The 24,846-nt window shown below is 34.0% G+C and overlaps 1 protein-coding gene across 1 annotated transcript in view; it reads right to left on the bottom strand.

The window, feature by feature from the left end:
- Positions 1-9,593: 9,593 nt before the first annotated feature.
- Positions 9,594-24,846, bottom strand: part of LOC111046943 (CCR4-NOT transcription complex subunit 1) — an 80,951-nt gene continuing 65,698 nt past the window's right edge. The window contains 5 exon segments of the mRNA XM_039431257.1: positions 9,594-12,060; positions 19,126-19,260; positions 21,035-21,167; positions 22,340-22,520; positions 23,915-24,139. Of these exon segments, the coding sequence (XP_039287191.1) occupies positions 11,979-12,060; positions 19,126-19,260; positions 21,035-21,167; positions 22,340-22,520; positions 23,915-24,139 (756 nt within the window). The 3' untranslated portion in view covers positions 9,594-11,978.

Here is a 24,846-nt window from a genome sequence, read left to right on the forward strand (position 1 = left end):
TAAAATCTTGAGTTGTGTGAGAGAGAGTGAACGATATGTTGTTTCAAATTTCAGTCTAGACATTTTTCACTATGGTTGATTGTGGTGTGAATTCATTTCCAACTCAATTTTTTATCCAATTCAAGTTGGTGTACCATAACCTCAGTTAATGTTCAACCATTGAGTTGAAAGGTAATGAAAAATGGTATGTAGGAGAAAAAAGCAGAGTTCGAGAAAAAAGCAGAGTTTGAGGAAACGGGGTAAAGGAATCTTGAGTTCAGCGGCAAGAGTTTTTAAAGGTGTGACAGGTTTGGCAGGTAATGTAACATCAACTATTCTAAATAAGGTAATTGATAACCTTGGGGAAGAATATCATATTCCCGGATACGAGTATTGCGGACCAGGAACAAAGGTTAATGAAAGGTTAAAGAGAGGTGATCAAGGTATAAATTCGTTAGATAAAGCTTGCAAGGCTCACGATATAGCCTATACTCAAAATAGCGATAATAAAACTCGGGCGGTAGCCGACAGAGCTCTAGCGAACGCTGCATGGGACATTTTCAAAAATCCTCAAACACCCCTTGCCGAGAAAGCACTTAGCTATCTTGTTACAAACGTTATGAAAGCTAAAGCAGCGTTTGGTGGGTCTTTGAGAAAGAAGAAGAAGAAGAAGGGGGAGAGGAGAAGTTATAGTAACGATATTAGACGCAAAGCTATAGCTCAGTTGAAAAAGCATATTGCAGGAAAAGGATATTTTTTGAAGCCTTTTCCTAAAAGTGGTGGCAGACTTCTACCCCCAGTCCCACCAGCATCATATGGAGTGAGTTTATTCCCTCAAGTTAAGAAACGTAGAACAACAAAGAAGAAGAAGAAGAAGAAGAAGAAGACATGAATATTGAAGGAGAATTAAGTAATTATGATTTGATTGATTGGTCGAAATTATTACAGATTCAGCTAAGAGGCATATATATGCTAGATGCATTACCCAAAAAAATTCTAAAAAACGAGAATGCCATTGTGAATTTAGCAAGGGAAAGCGAGGATGGCACACATTGGGTAGCATATAAGAAAGTTGGTTCTAATGTTTGGTATTTTGATCCAATTGGAAATTTACAACCTCCATACGAATTGGACAAATATTGGAAAAAAGAAAATGGAGTAAATATATTTTATAATGTAGAGCATATGCAACCATTAAATAGCGATTTTTGTGGTCATCTTACATTATTGTTTCTTGCAAATCAGTTGTAATTAAGTGTTTGTGGTGAACACACAAGATGGTGGTTATTACATTACGATCTAACACAAGTGATCTCTATGAACATTTACAAGAAATTATAGAATTGGATAAAAATCGTGAATGGGAAATTGGATTGATTAATTTTTCCAGTTACAATAGTATTGCAAACATTAACAAAGGAACAAATTCCAGCTTCAAATATGGTGATAGATTAATCGAGTTGGATACTGGTGCATATGAAGTTGAGGATATTATAAAATCTTTAAAGAATAAATTGAATATTGATGGCAAGAAGAATAAACTTATTATACGTGCAAACGTAAATACTATGAAGATTGAAATTCATTCTGATAAACCCATTGATTTAACACGTTCTGATTCGATTGCTAAGATACTTGGTTTTGATAATGTTGTTTTGCAGCCAAATAAATGGCATTATTCCAAACATTTGGTTAACATAACAAGCGTTGACAGTATTGTAGTTGAGTGTAATTTAGCTTGCGGCAGTTACTCTGAGGGAAAACAAAAACATAATCTACGAATTTTTACCAAAGGTTCCTAGCGGTTATTTAATAAACGAAGTACCATCACCGATTATTTATGTACCTTTGAATACGCATCGAATTCAAACTATTAATGTAAAGGTAACGGACCAGAACGGATCGTTTATTGATTTCCGCGGAGATACAATTACAATTAGGTTGCACATACGTGAAAAGTAATGGGTTATCTTATTTTCAACCCACGTTCGAATAAGACCAATCAAGTCATTAGAGAAAGGAACGCGATAGCGACAACACCTAAAAACAAACGTGCTTTGTCGGCTAAAAGCGCGAGAATATTAGAAAAGTTGGGTTTTATAGTCGATTGGCGACATGTTAGGCGGGGGAGCGGCAGCAATTAGTGAAATTCTGGATGTGGAGACAGACCTTCAGTTTTATAATGATATTACTAAATTCCAATTTCACACTCATACAGTTTATTCGGGACAGGAAATAAAAAACTCTGACGAGGCACGTATTGGCATAAATTCTTTAGATGTCTATTCTTTACCTTGTAAATCATTCATATTGATTGAGGGAACAGTTAACTGTACAAAACCGGGAAAAGACCCAGCCGATGCACCAGTTGCAGCAGACTATAAATTAAGCAGTAACGTAATCGGTAACCTTTTTGACGAAATACGATATGAATTAGCAGGTCAGCAAATTTCTAAATCAAGATTGATTGGATTAACATCCACAATTAAAGCTATATTGGTGAAAAATACTCTCGATAAAAACACATATCACTTGGCTGGTTTTGACAGAGCAGGATATGAGCTAACGGATAATACATTCACTTTCTGTGTTCCGCTGAAATTAATCCTCCCGTTTTTTGAAGATTTTCAAAGAATAATTTTAAATTTGAAACAGGAACTCGTCTTATTGAGGTCACCGACAGATCTAAATTGTGATGAGTCTCAAAGTGGAACAAACGTTAGTGTGAAAATTACAAAACTGCAATGGCGCATGCCCTACATAACTTTAGAAAATCATGTAAGACTGAAATTTTTGAGACTGCTTGATGCTGACACTCCACTGAAATTAGGTTTCCGCCATTGGGAAATTTGTGAATTACCAAATTTGCAAAATTCACTTAACCATTCTTGGGCAGTTTGTACCACATCGAGTTTTGATAGTCCAAAATACGTTATAATTGCATTTCAAACTGATTGTAAGAATAAAATTAAAAAATCAATATCTAATTTCGATAGCTGCGGTATTTACAATGTTAAAGTATATTTGAACAGTGAGTATTATCCATATGAAAATCTGCTAGGTAAGAAGGAGGTTTTATACCGGATGTTCTTGGATTTCGCGCCCTCGTATTATAATCATTCAATCAATAGCGAACTCGGAACAGAAATCGATTTTAAAACGTTTTGTGAATCAACACCGCTGATTGTTGTAGATTGTTCACACCAACCAAGTCATTTGAAATCATCCACAGATGTTTGTATTGAAATGGAATTTAAAAGTGCAGTACCTCCAAATACTTCCGCGTATTGCGTTTTAATTAGCGATCGTGTGATGGAATACACACCTCTCACGAGTATGGTGAAAGAAGTTCAGTAATTTTATTGATAGAGCGCACCGCCTATATAAGGTGTGCATTCTGCTCAATTTAGTTCATTATCAGTTTCACCTTTGAACAGACAACATGTCCTATTCTTGTGTTCTGATATTTTGGACAAGCCACAAACTCGCTCTATTGGTATTCAGTGCGATCTTGATAGTTTCTATTATGAAGCATGGTGCAGTACACCGAAGCGGCTGGAGGTGGAGGAGGAGGGGAAACGAGAAGAGAAAGACGAAGGATTACCGAAGCTGCTGCAGGTGGAGGAGGAGAAACGAGAAGGATTCGAGGAGTCCGCCCCCGCCGCTGCTGAGGAGAAAGACGAAGGATTCAATGAGCCCAGCGAAGAGAAAGAAGTGCACAAGGAAGCGAGTGCGAAAATTGCTACGGTGATCTTCACTGGTTTAAACAAGATTGTAATCAAATATTGTGAAAGAACTTGCCATAATTGATCAGTTTAATAATTATATTGTGTTCCATTTCAAATCACCATTTGCAAAGACAGAATTGAGTGCAAAATTGTATAACGATGTAACATGGTTAGAACGTCACTATCATAAAATAAAATGGGAAGATGGAGATTTAGAATACAGTGAGTCATTAATACGTGATTACCTTGCAGCTTATGAGAAAATTTTCACAAAAGGAACTGAGAAAGCAAAGTTTTTAAGAAGATTGCATAGCAACGTTCAATGTATACCAGAGGATTTTCCAAAACCTGATTTCAGCTTTTTCACTAGTTCATGGTGTTATGCTGCGTGCAACATTCATAAAAATAAACCACATTCTCGCTGTGCATTATTCTCTGCCCAACATTATAATTCATTGTTGTTTAAAAATATGTATCAAACAAATAATTTCTTGTGCGAAAACAATCGAATGCAAAGTATGAAAATGGCTCCAATGTACACAAATTCACAGAAAAGAAACTTTGCTCGTTATGGATTCTTCTACAACGGAAAGGATCTACAGTGTGTTTATTGCCTGCATGCATTGAGACTGCATAAAGCGCGTACATGTTGTCTATCGTCAATTGATGAAGAAAGACCGCTTAATTACTCTGTAATAGTTCCTGCATATACTTAGTTTTCTTCATTCGCTCAACAACATGGATCCGAGAAAGTGGTTGGCTGCTGACAACGAATTGGAAGTGAGGTTAAAAAACTGTATTGATTGGTACGATGAGTGTGAAAGTGCAATTAGGAAATCAACTCCTGAAAATTATAGTTTGGCGAAGCAATTGAAAGACATTTTTCTAAGCACGGTTAATTTAAATGATATAAGAGACTATCTGTGTTATTATCGTCCTCATAATTTGTGTATAGATAAGCTAATTAGAATTGAAGATGAAGTTATGTATTGTTGTAGTGAAATGTGTAAATAAACGTTTTCTGCCTTCAAATGATTTTTCATTCCAATATGCCATTCACGTTTTTTAGTTTAGTTGCTGCTTAGAGCTAGACCAGACAACACGTGTGGGGTGATCTTTAGTACACGAGCGCCTATAACACGTGCATCTCATCAATTTAGAAATCTTTCCCCCTCATTCGACACACGTCAAACATCTGCGAGATGCAATGTTATGGTTTTTCAAAATTCAAAAAATTATCTCGTCTCTTGATGTCAATTTCATTTAATGAATTTGATTCAATTGCAAAGAATATTAAATTTTCAACAGGATGTCAAGATGTTGATTTACCGTTAACAAAAACAGAAAATGTACACTTTTCGATTCTATCTGAGATTTTCGAACTGCTCAATATTCTAGACAGCGGTCATCTACATTATGATTGTACAAATGATTCGTCATTATCTGTTGTTAAAAATTCCGATGAACTTTGGAAATGCTTGTACGATATTGCAGATAAAAAATGTAAAAGAACTTAGATGCGAGAGAATTTCTCAATTCAATTAGATGTAGAGAGAGTCATTGACCTCACTTTGGATTAGAGTAATATGGATTCACTTTAATCTGTCAGCAAAGGAATTTTTCCCCCCTCATCTATACTGGGAGAGAATTTCTCAATTGATCCTTATCTTCTTTCCTTTTGTAATAAAGAAGGCTGCGGGAAAGAGATGCCACGAGTAAAAGAAGGAGAACTCTCTCTCTTGAGGCCGTCATCGTAGTATATCATTAGAGCGAAATGGATTCACTTCAATCTGACAGTATAGCATTAGATGTAGAAATATGAATTCACTTTAATCTGACACCAAAGGAATTTCTCAAAGTGAGTCCGGCATCATAGTATAGCATTAGAGCGAAATGGATTCACTTCAATCTGACAGTATAGCATTAGATGTAGAAATATGGATTCACTTCAATCTGTCAGTATAGCATTAGATGTAGAAATATGGATTCACTTTAATTTGACAGTAGAGAATTTTTCCCTCTCAAAGAGATTTTTTTCCCCACATCTTTAGGTTTCACCTCAATCTGTCAGTATAGCATCAGATGTAGAAATATGGATTCACTTCAATCTGACAGTATAGAGAGGGAATTTTTCCTCCTAAAAGGGAAATTTTTTTCCCTCACCTGGAGAGAGAGAGAGAAAGATATCTCTCTCTCTATCCCCCTCACCACCACTGGAGAGGGGGAAGGGGAAATCTATTTTTAGAAAGAGAGAGAAAGATATATCTCTCTCTCTCTCCCCCTCACCTCCACTGGGCAAGGGGAAGGGGAAATCTATTTTTAGAAAGAGAGAGAAAGATATATATATATCTCTCTCTCCCCCTCACCTCCACTGGAGAGGGGGAAGCCCCCTCACCTCCATTGGGCAGGGGGAAGGGAAATCTATTTTTAGAACACCCCCCACCCTACAGGCGGGGGAAGGGGTGGAGGGATGGACGAAGGGGGAGAGGGGGGAGGGGGTCTTGGAGCAAAAACGTCAGTCTATCCCCACAATCTTCCTCTACTCAGTAGAATTTCTTGTATTTTATGTTCAGTTCTTCTTTTTTCTTTTTGACATGCTCTTTCCAGCGAAGCTTAGCATCAAGAGTCATACCTAGGTATTTAGCTTGATTTTCATGTGGTATATTAATTCCATTGATGTTGATTGGAAGGTACACAGCTCTCTTGTTGGTGAAGTTAACATGAATCGACTTTTCCTCATTGAGCTTCATTCTCCACTTTTTGGTCCAGTCTTGTATCTTGTTGACAGATCTCTGAAGCTTCGCTGTTGCAATACCAACATCACTGTCAACTGCTAGTAGGGCGGTGTCATCTGCGAACGTGGCTGTGGTATTCTCCTCCAAATTAGGGATATCACTAGTGAAGAGAAGATAAAGGACTGGTCCTAAAACACTTCCTTGCAGAACTCCTGCTTTTATCTCTCTTAGATCAGAATATGAATCTTCATATTTGACTCTAAAGTACCTCCTGTCAAATATGATTGCAATATTTCTGTAAATTGCTTAGGAAGCATTTTCTTCAGTTTATAAAGAAGTCCCTCATGCCATACTTTGTCAAAAGCTTGCCCTATGTCGAGAAAAACTGCTGAACAAACCTTTTTTTCTTCCAAGCTCTTCTCTATTATATTAACTATCCTATGTACTTGATCAATTGTGGAGTGTTTTTTTCTGAAACCAATTGATGATTAGGAATTAATTGCTTTCTCTCAATTATTGGCTTGAGTCTACTCAATAATATCCTCTCAAACAACTTTGATAACACAGGTAACAATGAAATTGGTCTGTATGAAGCTACTTCATGAGGTTCTTTTCCTGGCTTAAGTAACATTATAACTTCAGCTACTTTCCAGACTCCTGGTACAAATCTGAGTCTGAATGAAGCATTCAGGATGTTTGTTAGCTTGATGAGTGCTTTCCTTGGTAGATGCTTCAGGACTAAGCCAGTTATCAGGTCAAATCCTGGAGTTTTCTTAGCATTCATAAGTTTTATTTCCTTTCTCACTTCTTCTACTGAGACATTCATTAGTTCTTGATTTTCCTGCATGATGTTACCTTCAATTTCTAGATCTTCTTGAGCTGCAACGTTTGGCTGGAAGACATTCACAAGATGATCAGCAAATGCCTGTGCCTTTTCTTCATTATTCTTGGCCATTGTCTATTCAGTTTCCTAATAGGGGGAACTTGTTGGATGGGTGTTTTTATTTTCTTAGAAGCCTTCCATAGTGAGTAATCAGTGTTGCCTTGTCCTGTCAAATTACTCAAGTAACTGTTGATTGATTCATTTTTAATAAACTGTATCTCTCTTTTCAGTTCCTGTGTGAGAGTATTCAGTAATCTTTTATCTTGAGGAGAACGTGAATGCTGCCACCTCCTTCTAGCTCTTCTTTTCTCTGCAATCATTTCTCTTATTTCCAATGGATAATTATTTCCTACTGTTCTTCGTTTCCTAGTCTGCGGAGAGTATTACACCAGGCTGCCTGTTGTATATCAGTAACAAATTTTCCAGCTCCTCATCTATTTGATCTGCAGTTGTTAATGGTGAATTCAGGTTAATTCTTTCCTCCAACACTTGCTGAAAGCCATCCCAATCTGTATACTTATTAACTAGTGTGGGATAATTATTTTGTTTTTGTAAAATAGTGTCACTCAACTTCAGAATAATTGGAGAGTGGTCTGAATTGAGATCAAAACTTTCCTCTACTTGCAAATAGTTTACTGAAATGTTTTGATTATGAAAAAGTCTATGAGATCAGGTATCTTACTTGTATCTGTAGGCCAATAAGTTGGTTTTCCAGTTGAAAGAGATTCACATCTTGACTCTCTTACAGCTTCGTAAAGTACCTTGCCCTTATGAGTTGTTAAGAATCCTGAACGGATGATAAGATTTGGTTGAATTTGGTACCAAATGATGGATCTTGAAGAGATAAACTCAGGCATATGCTAAAATTGAAAATACACATATATGGGTTCAGGAGATATGGCCGTTTTTGTAGAACTTTTGAAAATCTTAAAATGGCTGAAACTTTACAAACTTATTCTCTTTGATGCGAGGAACACTGATCTTCTATAGGATTTGAAAAATTCGTTACCTTTTAGGAGATATGACAGTTTGAAAATTTGCAAATTTTATGTTTGAAGCTGCATAACTCACTCTGTATAGTAGCTGGGTGAGCCAAATTTGGCTCCAACATTTCTCAATAAAGCTTTATCTATGATGCAAATTTCAGCCAAATTTGTGATACGGTACTTTATTTCTTAGTGTAAAAAACACGATGGTCCATGATTCATTCATGACCTCAAACTTCGTGACCTTATGCTCTTTGATGCGAGGAACACGAATCTGGATCAGATTTGCAAAATTCGGTACCGTTCAGGAGATAATTATGACGGTTTGAAAATTTGCATATTTCATGTTTGAAGCTGCATAACTCACCCAATACACTATTCGGTTGATATTGGAACCAAATGATAGATCTTGATGAGACAAACTCAAGCTTGTAATTATTGTAAATACACACAGGTTCAAGAATTTTTTGGAAAACATTGTATACTTATGCTCCTTGATTTGAGGAACACGAATCTGCAATCAAGTTAGCAAAACTTGTAATTTTGTAGTAGCTAAGAGCGCCCAATTTGGGTCAAGCTCTATTATCTATGGTGCGAATTTTAGTCAAATCCGAGTTATCTTTGGTTCTACTAAAAAATAAATTTCCCAGGTCAACTTTGTAATAGGTAGGACTATTGAATTTCTCTGATCTAGTATGTATGGTGATATTTCAGGCGTATTGGATATTTGATTTAGGCTGGACCAACATAGCTGACTACTACCCCCCTACGCTTAAACAACTATGTTTAAAGATGCGATCAAACAGGTGTTTTATTTCTTCCAAGTTCTTCCGTCCGTCTCCGATCAACTCCCTATATAAATTCCATGGAAAAAAATATGCATAAAAATGATATGTTTAGAACTTATACAATTTACTTTACAATTTATTTTTAGAACTTAACTTTATATTTAGTCGGTTAGATGCTGACCTAACGGACAAAGGAAGTCTGCTCTAATGTAGGTTCAGCCTTACCAGTATCAAAATTCTAAACTAAAACTAAACATTAAACTATGAATACAAAAATAATCAACAAGTCAGAGAGTTGCAGTCAATAAGAAACCCGATTAAGACATTACTGCTGTTTATTACAGAAATACAATTTACATACAAACATTATTTCCTTATTTCTTATTACATATGTATAATAACGACATATTGCCATTCTTGAATACTTGTCATCCCCATTTAACTAAAAATCAGCATTTTTCTTCTATATATAATAAAGGTATAATAATTAAAACTAGTTACAAATCAATGTATGTAAAATCTACTATTTCAAATTATCATTAAATACATTATATACTGTATTATTACAGAAAAACTAAGAATAAGTATCAACACAAGAGAATAAATCTTTATAATAAAATATCCACACCAACCAATGTTATAAGTTCTTAAACCGAATATGAACAACCTCATTCTAAAATATATGCACATTACTTATAAATTAATGGAAACTAATGAAATTATTGTGCCACATGATGCACAGAAACGTTCTATCCGAAGACTGAATCCAGAGCCATCTCTCATATTCTATTTCAATTCAGTTTTCTTACATAAATTGAAAATAACTTTCAATCAATTCACAATCATGATATTTTAATAAAACTCAACTCACTTTGATCAAAATTCCCACAAATTCCAATCCGGTAAAACTACTGCAAGGGTCGGTCGGTCTAGGCATACAATAATTTGATTGCCAGTTTTACATAGGTTGTTTATAAGGATAGTCAGGGTCAAGCAAGATGAGGGCTAAGAATTATTGTATATTCAATTAGCGAGAACAGAGCCCAAAAAACCGCAAATGTTCCATCGACAAAGAACAATATTTGGCTGAACACTAGAAAAACTAACAACCAAAACATAAAAGTAACAAAGACAAAATCCTTCGCAAAAAACCAGAAAAGAGTGATCAAATAACTAAAATAAATTATCGTCCCAAGGTCAACAACACACTGGACCTCCAAACAGCAAGTAAAAAAGAACAATCGTTCGTTTTTAAAAATACAAGGGATTATCATACAGCATTTCAAACTTCAGCTATTAATTTTAATTGTTAATCACATAAGTGACCCTCCTTACGGGTCTGATCAGATGTTAAGATTAGGTAGGCATCCTTTAAACATCACATATATTTGACACAATACTTAGCGAGTACAACATTGCAACAACAAAATTGCAGATTCAACAAAAAGTGATATCACATCTAGAAATGCAACATGTTTGACCCAATTTACACATATAGTAGCCTAGATATTAGCGTTTTTACACAAATCATCTCAAACTTGATTTATTCGATAGTATACTTTTATCAACTTATTTTATTTGTTCATAAAAACACCAATGGAGACTAGACGTCATTTGTAATTAATTAGTTTCGCATTTTCAAAATCGTTCAATTCGATAAGTATACATATTTCACAAATTAATAACAGTACCTTCATAATGTTCATATTTATATTGGAAAATTATCATTACAGTATTGTTGCAAATAATATTTGCTTAGAAGCCTGTGAGAAATTGCTAGATCCAGTTTTATAATAAGTTTCTCATCATCTAGTCTTACATATCAATCAGATTATGAACTTTTATTTACTTGCTTCTATTCATAAATCTAGTGCTACCGATACTTTATAGAAACATCTCTTCATAAGAAATATACCTCTATCCATAATGTATTTCTCAATCATCAGTTTATTATATTGTAAGAAAGAAAACAACTAAAAGCAGCTACACATGCAACGGGAAATTTGAAGGCCTGCATCAAGGAAAATGTCAACTTGTGGATGGAGAAATTGGTGGAAAACCCTCCAAAAATTAATCTATTCACAAGTTGAGACTTTCCTTGAGGCAGATTTTCAGCTACGTGTGAAGCCTCCAAAGCTGTTAGAGGGAGATTTTGATCCAGTATAACCAGAACTAAATTTGTATTTTCCTAGGAGCATAGCTAAGATAGAAGTGTTGTTTTAGGTCGCAAACGTTCAGCTTTGAATCAAAACCTTGTTAGGACGACAGTTCTCAATGATGACGATTCAAATGATGAATATAATATAATTTTAAAAATGTCTGTAATAAGAGCAAATCTGCAATTATATAACATTTGAAACTGACGTATTACAGCTTTAAAAACTGTTCAGATACCTAAACAAGCAACAGAAGATAAATTTGTTATGGAATAACATTTTCAGGAGACCTGGAGATAGAACCAAATAAACAAGAGTTCATACGAGCATAGGGAAACTATGCCATTGATGGCTAGGAACTAGAGGAAACTTATTAGATAAGACTAGAAGATGAAAAGATCAATAATAAGCAACAATACTGCAATCAATCAACATAAATATGTATATATACGTTATATATTATATATTTCGAACAATGTTCTATTCACACTAACATTGTCAGACCAATATAATAGTATAATATCGAAATAAGCATATGACACTATCATAGATGTTATAATATCGAGATAAACATATGATATAATCATAGGTAGTGTACAAACCATCACAATGACACCCTTGTAACTCATCACAATGACTTATGTATGTAGTAACACTTGATATACGAAACTGGGAATTCTTTTACATTTTTGTCTGAGGCGAATGATAGGTTCAAAATGTGGTTTATAATTCAGGAAGTTCATTTTCGGCATGGGCCTGTACCTGTTTTGGAACCATACAGGATCGCGCAACCGACTCGAAAAGCCTGAAAATTGTTAAAACGGATTATTAATTCAACAAAATTATACAAGTCGCTATAGTTGAGTTAGGATAGCAAGTAATATAGCATAAATAATAAGCTAGCATCTATTTTCTCAATAAATAATCACAAATAAATCAGAAATTTGAAAGGTGAATAAATCAATATTCTGTAGTTATTCGTTGAAAAATAGATGCTATTCCTGCTATGTATAGCACAAAGGGAGCAACATAAAAACCAATAAATTATAAACTTTTCATCAGCATAGAATTTCAGGAGTATGTAAAATGGAAACAAGATGTGCACACACTAGACTGTTGGTCCAGTCAATATAGACATAAAAAAGGGGTGTGCTTGCAATTATATGTATTGTAGTTCAAATTTTCAATAAATTATTTGGATACATGAGAGAAGTTAGGAACCAATATTTTGCATGCAACATTTCCAAAGTCGGTGCTCAATCAAATTCCGTCGGAAAATGGAAAATTAATTTATAGCCCGGGCGCAAATGTCATTCCGTGGTTATTTTTGAGTAACAGCCGTGGAAAATGTTTTAATTTCTTTGTTAGGTCTAGCATAATAAGGATCGTGATGATGATCAGTCGAAATCACAGGCAAACACCTTGGAAACAAGGTGGCCGCCAAAAGTTTTAGGGTTTTGATATATCGCTAGTATTTCAATAACCGTTCAAGATATTCAACCGTTTTTTGAACGAAAATATTCTTAAAATCTTCCTATACAAATTTTGTTCTATAAAATTTCCCAAAAAACGCATATTTAATTAATTCGAAGGCCCAAAAACTATTTTTCCATTTTGTTTTTAATTTGTTTCCATTATAACTTTTTTTGTGCAGGGAATACAGATAAATTTCAAATCTATGAAATTTCGACTCGTTCTTGAAACTTTCAACAGTTGAATCACGAAAAAATTAAAAAACTAAAATCGCCATTTTCAAAATCTTCTGTAACGTTCGAATGGTATGGGAATCGAAAGTATTATACATTGTAGTGGAGAGGGAGAACACTTTTATATCCTCACTACATTTGGGAATTTCTGAAGTAGGTAGTTCACAATATATTATGCAGCTACGAATATAAAAATTTTCCATTTTCCGACCGAATTCGACTTATGACGAATGATTTTCAACCGCCTTGACGAGCCGAGAATAAAGTTTAGTACTATGAGATCCTGAGATCCTGACTTTTGACATTGTGTCAAAAGTTATACGTGTTTGAAATTTTGATCCTTGAGGTGTCCTTATTCGCGACTCTCCACTAGGAAATACTGAAATGAAGTGATCTCATGGACTTACATCATCGTGCGAAATATTACTGTGAGGACAATTTAGTTGGTGATGATGGTTGAAGCTAAAAATAAGGTGTTTTACACAATACAAGGAGCATTGTTGTCAGGTGTACCTGGAAATCTATATGAGATTGAGCGCTCTACTTAGTCTCAACTTGTAGAGCACAAAATTACGCCCAGAGGGATTTAGAATTATAAATCTAAATGGTAACAACCAGAAGATATTCTTCATCAAAAACTAAAATTCATCAAAGTTCATTTTTACTTAAAATTTTACTCATTTTTGAAAAATCATAACTCAGTACTCATTAAAGATAGACAATTTAGAATTAGCTCATTTTAATCAAAATTTTATCTAAAAAAAGGGGACAGCAAATTTTTCTTTCCGATTACTGGATTTGGTGGAAGTAGCTGAGAACTGGAAAATGAACCGAAAATACGAGATTTTTGGGCCACTCTGCATCCAGCACAAGGAAATTTTGCATGAAAAAATATTGGTTCTGAACTTCTTTCATGAAGTATCCAAATAATATATTAAAACATCAGAGCTACAATATAATTGCAAGCACCAATGTATATAGTGACTGAACTATGTCAGCTTTTGGTGAGAATTAGCCGATCGGAGGACAATTCTGAGAGTCGGTAGTGTGAAAAATTCCCGTTACAAAAAAACTTTATTATAAAAAATCCAGAAAGTTATAATTCATTTAAAAAAATTGGTGATGCAATTAATGCTAGTAGAATAGAATAAGATGGTTCAGGAAATTAATTTTCTTCGACATAGTTCTATATTATTTTATGTTGATTTGAATGATATCTTTTCATCTATTGAAATGATAATTTTCCTTCTAAGTTAAGTAAATAACATATAAAATGAAAGGAATAGTTAAATAGGGTTTCCATACATTTATTGTACATAATTAATTCGACTTGGCATTGTATGGATATTTAAATAAAACGTTGACTGTGTTCAACCGAATGCAATCAGTTTTAAATTTAAAATAAGCGAAACAAATATTTCTGAAGTTTGAAAAATAGATTGAAGATTCATGTAGTCGTATATACCTTGGAATCCAGTTTATTGAATATTATCATCAGATCCAAATAGTGATAAGTTCGTAATCAACAGAATAAAAAACTAATATGATGCGATAAGCACGCTTTTGCAGTGTTTTTCAAACATAATCCTACAGCCAACAACCCACTACTAATAACTACCCCTAAAAATAAATACATAACTAATCTTCTAAACCACCCAGATAATCATCCCATCAACATAAGATTCTAAAATAACTACATTATTGAGAACGTACAACATATACCTGAGCATCCACAGAGAATCTTGGGGAGACAATTATTTTATAACCGGTGTAATTTCAATTTATTCACATCGAATAGCTGCAACTACTTAATGAGCCTTGTGCAGATAACTGCAAATCACTTGAAAAAGATTCAACCACCGCTTAAAAATTCTCCCACTCCCGTCACAGTCATGCGAATCGCAGTGGTATGCGCAAAGCTTAGAAAGTGTTACTTCATTTCATTACAAATGAATGTAATAAAATAAATAAATTTCTTATAAATTTGTATTCTTACAAATGAATTTCATTTCATTCATCTCAAAGGAGATTTAATTTTGAAGTCGGAAATTAGACAAGGAGATCGTGTCAGAAGATGTGAGAATCTGTTAAATTACCCTTATTCGTTTAAAAAAATAAACAAACTTACCTCTTTGCAAAATCAATACCAGTAATAGTGATGGAATGAGATTTTGCAAAGGTTCATTACTTATTTTATTCTTAGCACTGGTGCATTTTAATGCTGGATGAAAGTTTTTTTATATAAGTATATACTACCCACACCATTACTAGAGCAAGCCAGTTTCATATATACAAAAGCATTCAAGTTATACCAACCCACAGTTATACTTCCAATGCTCATCAGTTTATTCACACCGAATTAATTCATTTATTTGGGAAATTCATATAAATTTGTCAAATGACAAATAAAAAGTTAATGAATAAAATAAAAATATATATAAAGAGGAACATCGAAAAATACAAAATAGTGAACCAATAAAATTATAAACGACTTGTAAAAAATGATATTCTCATTTATAATGAATGGAGAATAGATATTTCAGATGCCTGCAACTTTAATGGTATTAAAAGTGACTGTAATTTTGTTCTATTGTTTTATTATCGCCAAACTATCACATTTCACATTTTTAACTATCAGTAACATCTACTCACATATTCAACACTATTACCAACTAATAGGTATGGTATAGTGAATGAAAGAATAAGTGAGACAATCAATGTTCAACATATTTTAGAAAATAGAGTTTTTACTGGAATAAGATTTGGGGATGAAAACTACGAGCATTTTATTCCTAAAGGGAAAATGCATTTGGATTGAGCCAGTTTATTTTTTCACAATGGTTGTTGTGATTAGTTCATGAAGTAATTAAGTGCAACTGCACTAAATTGAAATAAAAAAGTATTTTTACTAGTTAACATCGACTTAGTGGAATTCTGAATCTTAATGATAACTTGATGCATTATTAATAAACATGTAACCTTTTTTTTATGCACAGAATTTCAGGCTAGCAAGAGGCACATTCAATATTAGAGGATGTTAACTTTCAAGCAAGACATGTGGAAAATATTAACTGATTTCTTTGAGCCTAGAGTAGAACCGGTATTATGAACTTCTAGAAATATTAAATTATTCTAGACATGATAAGATAATAAAGTATCAATATCATTGGCAAATCATTTCTCTCCAATTTACTCTACTATTGCACATTTATATCTAGAGATTTTTGAAAACTAAGATGAATTCACAAAGTTGAATTGCAAGCTCACAATAAGCAAAAGAAGCTCGCACAATGAATTCATCATCCAAATTTGGAAGAGGAACCAAGAATATTGGACACAATTCTAAATATAAGGTATTTTTATAGATTTGAATAATCGTGTTCATACTTACATAATTACATGTATTTTGGCTGTTTTCATTGAAGTCCGTTTACAAACTACCTCAAAAATAGTTTGTTTAATCAAACTAGCAAAAAAAGCAAAATAGAAACCAAATGAATATCAAGAAAATCATAATGAGATACATAAAAAACAAACAGAAAAGCATTGGAAAATATGATGAAAATCTTCAAAAAAAAACAAAAACTTGTGAAGGATTATGTTATGATCAAAATGCAAAATGCTATCACCAGAAGAAAATACAGTAATTAATAGCCCACTAACATATAGTTTCAAGCACACAAAATGCATACGTGATATAGATATTGTCATGAACCAGAAGGTTTGACAAACCCCCAAACATCAGTTTCTTCCCTAAGAAGAGAAATAATTTTTTCCAACTTCAAAAACTAAAAGCTGATCAGACAGTTTTGGCTGACAGAGTAAAAACGCTGAGGAGAGGTAGAAGTGGGGCTGGCATTCTAGTCTCCCCTCCAGCCAGCTAGTGGAAAAAGCTTTCCACTTTTTTCTGAATAATTTCACACACTTTTTCATCGCCTACCTCCTGAGACAGACCGAGCTGGCCCGTGGATGGACATCCCCTTGTTCTCCATTCTGGCTGGAGGGGAGACTAGAATGCCAGCCCCACTTCTACCTCTCCTCAGCGTTTTTACTCTGTCAGCCAAAACTGTCTGATCAGCTTTTAGTTTTTGAAGTTGGAAAAAATTATTTCTCTTCTTAGGGAAGAAACTGATGTTTGGGGGTTTGTCAAACCTTTTGGTTCATGACAATATAGAACATGTTAAAGGATTGAAGTTATACCAACACAATGCTATGAGATAAAATAATAATAATTTCCTTCACCTGCTTAATTCATTTCATAATATTGTGTTTATCATACTATTGTTTCAAATCAGTAAGCTTTCTCATAGTTCCCTTGCCTTTCATTCACATAAAGAATGGTTCATCTGTCATTTGCATCATCCATTTCCCCCCCCCCCTCATTTGATCAACTGAAAAATCATCTCATCATGTATTATTATATGCTTTGAAATATTGTATAATATGCTATATTGATTATGTATGTGATTCGAAAATGTTTTTGTTACTTTTCCTGCACTCAGGCTTATGCCTTTGCAGGTTTTTTCCTAATTATTTTGTAAAATGCTAGTTAAGATTTTATTCTATTTTATTTAGTATAGTAGCAGAAAGGAAATAAATTTCATTTGATTTGAATTAGAGATCGTAGAGGAAAGATGAGATTTATTCTATAGCTAAACTAATAGGATTTGAGAAAAAAATTTTTACAACATTTATTATACAATTACTAAGAAACCTATTAATTTATTTTTATAAATAAATAAAACCTAATATCTTACCTAGAGGGTAACACAGTTACTACTACAACGTTGAAAGATTTACAGTGAGACAATAGTTTCAAGATGAAATGAGGACCCCGTTATGGTATAATGAAAACATATACAGATACTCCCCAAAAATGTAAATTTGTTCATTAGCTGTGCACTACATATTGAATCCTTCAATATTCTAAATTTTCCTATTATTTAAAACAAATGAAAAAACTGAAATAAATGTTAGTTATCCTATTGAAACATGTATATGACTTGCAAATAATTATTTACTTATCGATGACGTCGATGGGTTTTTATAGTGTCTTCATTCTTTTTTATGTGATAATTTAGCACAATGAAGCACACTACCTTTATGCTTGCTATTATGCTCTTGCAGCTGAACAATTAGGCTGGGAAAGAGAAATAGAAAAAATAATAGTGGAAAATTACAAAAATAAATCAGATAGTTAGATAAAGTAAACAAAATCCTGACATAAATGACATGCTTAAGAAAAGTAATAAAAAAATGTAATCCAAACAGTGCATGTACAGTCTAATAAGAAATCATTCAAATCAATCAAGGAAAATGAAAAAAGTTACATCGAATTTCATTCATTATGTTTTATGCAAACATTCAGGAAATTGTTTCTTGACTAATCAGGTTGAGCAATTAATACTTCATTCCTGACCAATGAGAATTCTTAAATTCAATTTTCACTTCAGATAAAGTTCTCCTGAGTTGACAATCGTACACAATAGACGATAATGAATTGAGACGTCAATTTACACTCATAGTCGTCTAAAATTTATTTCAAGTAAGAATTCAAATTTATTTTGTTGTTTTCACATTAATTGCTAATTCACCAGAGCCTTTTGCTGAAGCGTGACAAGCTTAAAACATTGAAAGCTGCAGCTTGAAACATTGAAAGCCTAAGCTTGGAAGCTTGGTGAGGAATACAGTTACATTGATAGCAAAGCTAAATATAGAAAAAAGTTGCATTAGTGACAAGGAATGATCCATCATTATGAATTGCTTATAGTGTTTTTGTGAAAGCCTTTGATATCTTCTACTATTAACTATCAATTACTAATAATATACTACTTATTCAAAGTGTCTCTACGTCTAATTGTCTAAAGTGTTTATACGTCTAATTGTCTAAAGTGTTTCTACGTCTAATTGTCTAAATTGTTTCTACGTCTTTGACATCAAATTCTTTGTAATCAGGCTTCCAATATGTCTAAAGAGTAAATGTGTATTTCATAAGTTCCCTACCATAACCAATGGCATTAATAGTTATTGAGAAAAATGCATAACAGCAAGCGTGTCATTTGATGCAACTTCAAACAAAAACAAAACTTACTACATTGAAGAATAGTTGTGGGGAGGGTTTACTGAATGGGCTATTTATGCAAAACATATTTTGTAATACATACTTTTCAATTTCGGGAGCGCAGTGAACAAACTCGTGGTTCCAAAACTTGTAGTTGGGATTTTTGATTAGTTCGATGAATGTGATTAGCAGTCCCCACGGGTGCGGCCTGTTCACAATTAGTCTCTCCAGAAGGACTCTGAAACAGGAGTGAATCATCAACCTACCGTAACATTTCTATTATATAAAAGGAAACAACGTGTGAAAAAGCTTGTGTGTAGTAGACTACAGAAGGCGTATAGTATTTTGTCGCACAGTTTTCCTCGTGATTTTAATCGTAGGACATCGAAGAACATTATTTTGGGAAACTGAGACCGAAAGTTTGATTCCAAATGAAGTAGACTACCTGCTATGGCGGCACGCCAACAACATAATGTCCATATAGTGAGATTAAACTGTCAGCATTGGTTGAGTGGGAAGCATTGATGCTATCTTAGACCAGTTATAGAATAGACACGCCCCATACTGAAAGTCGATGAAGCCAACATCTACTGCCACATCGCCCCATCGTGATGTCAGCAATCAGCATCGTATAGAAAACTTTGTTTACAGAAGAGTTTGTTTACATTGTAGTTTGTTTTGTATAGATAATGTTGAAAGGTTATATCAAAATTACTTTCTTTCAAATAATATTATTATAGTAAGATTTCTATTTTGCTATTGTTTTCAAGAGAATTTGAATAGAATACCCACCGAGCAACTTTATTTCTGTTGTTTTGAAGTTCAGATTGGTGTATCACAGCTTTTAAAATTAGCCACCATTTCAGATTTGTATGAACATAAAAATCTGACCCCAAGCAAAGTTTTGAATCAAATTACGAAAAAAGATATTTCATTGATGAATTTAATTATTATTACATGAAATTGATTATCTTATCAAGGAAATGGTCTAACCTAAATGAATTGAACAAAATACCTTAGTATGAATATAATCATAAAACATGTATATTTTGTACAGAATATAAGATGTCTGTTAATAGTTCGAACAGATAATTAGTAGTTTTTGTTTTCAAAATTGTATAATAATAAACTATTAACAACTGTCTCTTTTTGTTCTCTTAGCACATTCTTAAAACATAGGTCTCAACATAGGAAGATAATATCTATCTAATTTACAAACTCTACAGAAAAGTTTTCTATACGATGCTAACGTCACGATGGGGCGATATGGCAGTAGATGTTGGCTTCATCGACTTTCAGTATGAATATACAATGGGGCGTGTCTATTCTATAACTGGTCTAAGGATGCTATCTATCAGGAATGCTGACAGTTTGAAATAAATCTCACAATAGATTTCGGGCTATTCACAGCTATCACGGTACTTTCTTTCTATTTGTTCGTCATACGGAACTGTAACAGGTGAGCAACGATTTCCCTTCCTAAAGGTGCTGCTTAGAGTTAGAGGGAAAAGGTTGAGGTCGATTGATTGATTAGTTGCCTTAATTTAAAGCCTAGGAGGGCGAAGTTAGGGCACAGCCGGCCCTCTCTTACACTTCAACCTCCAATACAATAATTCTCAGTAAAACTAGAATACTGTACAACAAAGATTATAAGATTGAGAAAACAAGATAATTTTAACAAAATGAAAAAAATTATTAAAAAAACGAATGAGATGGAGATAGATAGAGGGAAGATGTAGAGGTCGAGATAAAGGTACCTCAACCTGTTCTGTTACATTGAGGTAACTTTATCTCGACCTCGACCTTGACCTCCAATCTCTACCTCTATCCCTTCACTATGCGAGCATCCTAAGGAAGCTCTTTGAAGGGGGATAACAGTAAATTTAGTTAGAATCGAAACAAGGTCATTGATATTTCCTCACATACCACTTAGAATATACATGAATAATTAGTTGCCTGTAAATAAGTATACAGGTAGAAGTAGTAGAGTAGGAGAATTGCAAATATCTGACCTGGTGATCTGTTCCTGAATGGCTTCGGTGTTGGCCTCGGCAAACAGGTAGAGCAGAGTGCAACTGAAGTAGTGTGTGTGACTGTTCGGGTAGCGCAGCTGGTTCGCAATTGCGTTCAAGAACAGGTAGCGCCCTAAAAACACAAACATCAAAACTATCATCAAGTAAACTCCAGGCAACCTGTCTTTTAAATCTAATGTGCTCAACCTACAGACGTTAACCTGATACATCAAGCTGGAAAATAATATTACCGTAATTGTTTGAGAAAAATGTAATAAATTATAGAAGCGCAAGTGGCTCGATCGTGGTTCTTCAAATGTTTTCTCCTTTCTTGTACACAATATGAGATACTGTGATAACATTTTATATGATCAGTATAAGGAGTATTTTTATTTATCTCATTTTTACAAAAAAATCCCAGATTTGAAGAGAACAACTAAGGATATCTTGCACTACTTCCGTATTTTTACAGTTTTCAAGTCCTCATATTGTATTGAGATTCATTGATTGTATTCTAGTTTTACAAACATGTTACTGCATATGAAAAATACACCTACTGAGCACATAATATCATCACACAGCTCGCTTTACCGTTAATACGAATTATTCATTTGAGCGTATGTAACTAACTGTACAATAATTTAAATATTTAATTACATAATTTTTGTAATATTTTTTCAGTTTTTATAGTAGAATTTTAGGATATTCTACAATTTGAGGTAACAAGAAAAGAATTGGATTCATTAATTATATAGATCTGTAACCTCATCTATCATATCTACTTTCAGTTGCACGCACGTCTATTAAATTTAACTATGATAAATGACGCCATCTAACAATATCAATTCCACGAGAACTAATGAGAGAAGCGGTTGACCACGATGGAATTTATAATAGACTAGAACCGTTCAACAGTGAAAGCTTAAACTGGATTGAATCAGCTGGTGGTTTAATCTCAAAATGGACAATATATTATCAAATGAGATCTAATATGGATTTGATTCAGTTCAAACTGAGATTCCCGTTTAAAGTAGTACTGAGCAAACATGCAACCGGACTCTAAAGTTTAAACCACCAGCTGATCCAATAAGTCAATTGAGCAAACGCTAGCAATTGCTAGTTCCAAGTAATTTTCAAGCAAATGCTAGGATTCGAGTCAGCTGTATTATGTTATTTATATAGCTAGAACCAATGACTAGTTGCCAGTCACTAGATTCCAGTTTTTATCCAATCGACCTATTAGCAATCCAATTTTTCTAGTTTGGATTTTCTGCAAGTAAATGCTGAATGGTTAGGGTTGCTGACCTTCAGTGTCCAAATCGACGGCGAGATTCTGGAAGATGTCCATGTGTGCCGAGTGGGCGATGGTGGACATGTTGGGTGCCAAACCCTTCTTGCGAATGAAGCCGATCGCCTCAGAGCCCACGTGCAACACCAGTGCGTTCATCAGAGGAATGTTGTAGCGCATGCCTGGCTCGTTTGACACCTTCAACGTTACAAACAAACAATACATGGTTAGAAAGTTATCAAACTGAAATTGTTTATTGGCAGAAATAAAAAAAAAACACAACATCTAAAGGTGCGTATAGATATAAGCGCCGCGAACATGAGCAATTCACTTTTAATCAGCTGATGCCAAGCTTTTTATATCTGTATCTTACCGTTTCTGTAAAAATACAGATATAGTCAGCTGATTAAAAGTGAATTGCTCATGTTCGCGGCGCGTATATCTGTACGCACCTTTAGAAATACATAATGAAAGCAATACAAATTTGACAACATGGGAAAATACTATTACAAAATAAAATGAAATCCCAATTGAGTATTTGCATCTCGAGGTACTAGACCTGTTTGAGATGGTAATATAAAAATTGATTACAAAACTAGCGCTAAAAAGTAATTACTGTGGCCGACAGTCGCATATGAAGTGATACATATTACATGAACTATTACTATTGTCAAGGGCAATTAAATAAATGAATATTGTATTATCAAGTACTATGCAGAAAAATAGTATAGAATGCTTGAATCTGGAAATAAAGGAACGTTCAACAGTATCAGTAAAACAATGTGACTTTTTCACTTATTTATTTTTCACTATTCATTTATGATTTCCATATTAATCATTGTATATTATGACACCAATTACTGGTTTTTGTTGATATTATGTTTATGATTGGAGTAAATTTTTATTCAATCATTCAGAATCTCAACTTCTAGAAAAGTACTGCAGGCTAAAGCCCAAAACGGTTCCAATTCTAATTTATACAATATTTATTTATTAACTATAACAACAACTAGCATTGCGATCTAGTTTATTACTTTAATTCATGCATAAATTCATTAAGAAAGTTAGTACGAGGTAAAAGTTATATTCTCTTAATGAATTTATGAGGTGATTTACCTATAGCATTATACACATTTTTACGGTTTTAATGCAAGGATATCTACATGTACCGTATCTCACACCAGTGAGAGTGTTCTCACTCTAAAGGTGGGGTTTGGTTTGAGCATAAAATATGCTATGCTATCCTTTCTCTATCTTCCTTTATCTTTCTCTATTATTCGAAACGTTTTGATAATTTTAGATAATAAACACACATAGTGTGAAGTTATTTCATTAGCATTTATAGCACATTTGAAATTTCAACAATATTAATTTATTCATTTGTCATAGACAGTCATGCCACTCGACAAAAATTCCTGTCGTTGACGATGTCGGCAGTCGACAGTGACATTCAATCGAATAAACTCTTCTAGTTTATTCAAACCTGCACACGCAGGTTGCTTCGCAGTTCAGAGAGGAACGCAAACATGTACTTTGTGATAAGTGTTTCAAAAATCTGAAATTAATTGATAATAATACATTGATATGCTGACCTGCAGGTTACTGCGCAGTTCGGAGAGGAAGGTGACAGGCGCGCGTGCCTTGAGATAGGAGTCGAGGTCCTTCTTGAAGGTGGCCGGCTGGATGATGGAGGCATAGCTGGTGAGCACACGCGGCGCCAACGAGATCTCAGACAGCATATCCACCTTCAGGTTGGGTGTGAACGGGTCGGGCAGTCGCATGTTGCGCGGGAACGCTGACAGGATTAGGTTGCGCATCTAATAAACAAATACAAACATCAGTAGAAATATTATGCCAGACAGAATAACACAATTTGATATATAGGTCAGTCAATAATTTGAAACAGTACAATTTATTACAGTACAGCATGATTATTAAAACAGTACAATGTTTAGATTCAAGGAATCAGAAACGAACCTTAAGATGCCTGCAGACTATAGTCAGTTACATATACATCAATTTTTGGACGTGAGGATTTTTTACCGTCTTTATAAATTCGAATAGATTGAATATAACTTGACAAACATATGATTTGATCATCCAGATTGAATGAAGCTTGGCAAACAGATATGCACATCATATGTTTGTCAAGTTATATTCAATCTAATAGAATTTATAAGTACGGTAAAAAATAATACGTCCATGAAATAGATGTGTGTGAAACTAGACTTACGTTGGATTCGCATACATAGTCGTTGCCAATTCGTCAGGTGTATTACAAAAGTATTAATTGATTCTCATTTATAATCTTAAATCTCATTATAAGCTGTGGACAACGTTAATCAGCTCTTACTTGGCAACGTTCAACCCATCTGTTCCAATTTCCATCGGCCTATTTTCGTGCGGCTGACCATAAAACCCTTTTTATTTTCTTTGCTACACTTTTCATTTTATTTCCAGATGTGTCTCAGAAAAAATAGAAAGGGCTAGTAATTCTATATAATAAAACTTTCAAGTAGCTCTG

The sequence above is a fragment of the Nilaparvata lugens genome, chromosome 6 (assembly GCF_014356525.2).
Source record: "Nilaparvata lugens isolate BPH chromosome 6, ASM1435652v1, whole genome shotgun sequence".
NCBI classification, from domain to species: Eukaryota; Metazoa; Arthropoda; class Insecta; order Hemiptera; family Delphacidae; genus Nilaparvata; species Nilaparvata lugens.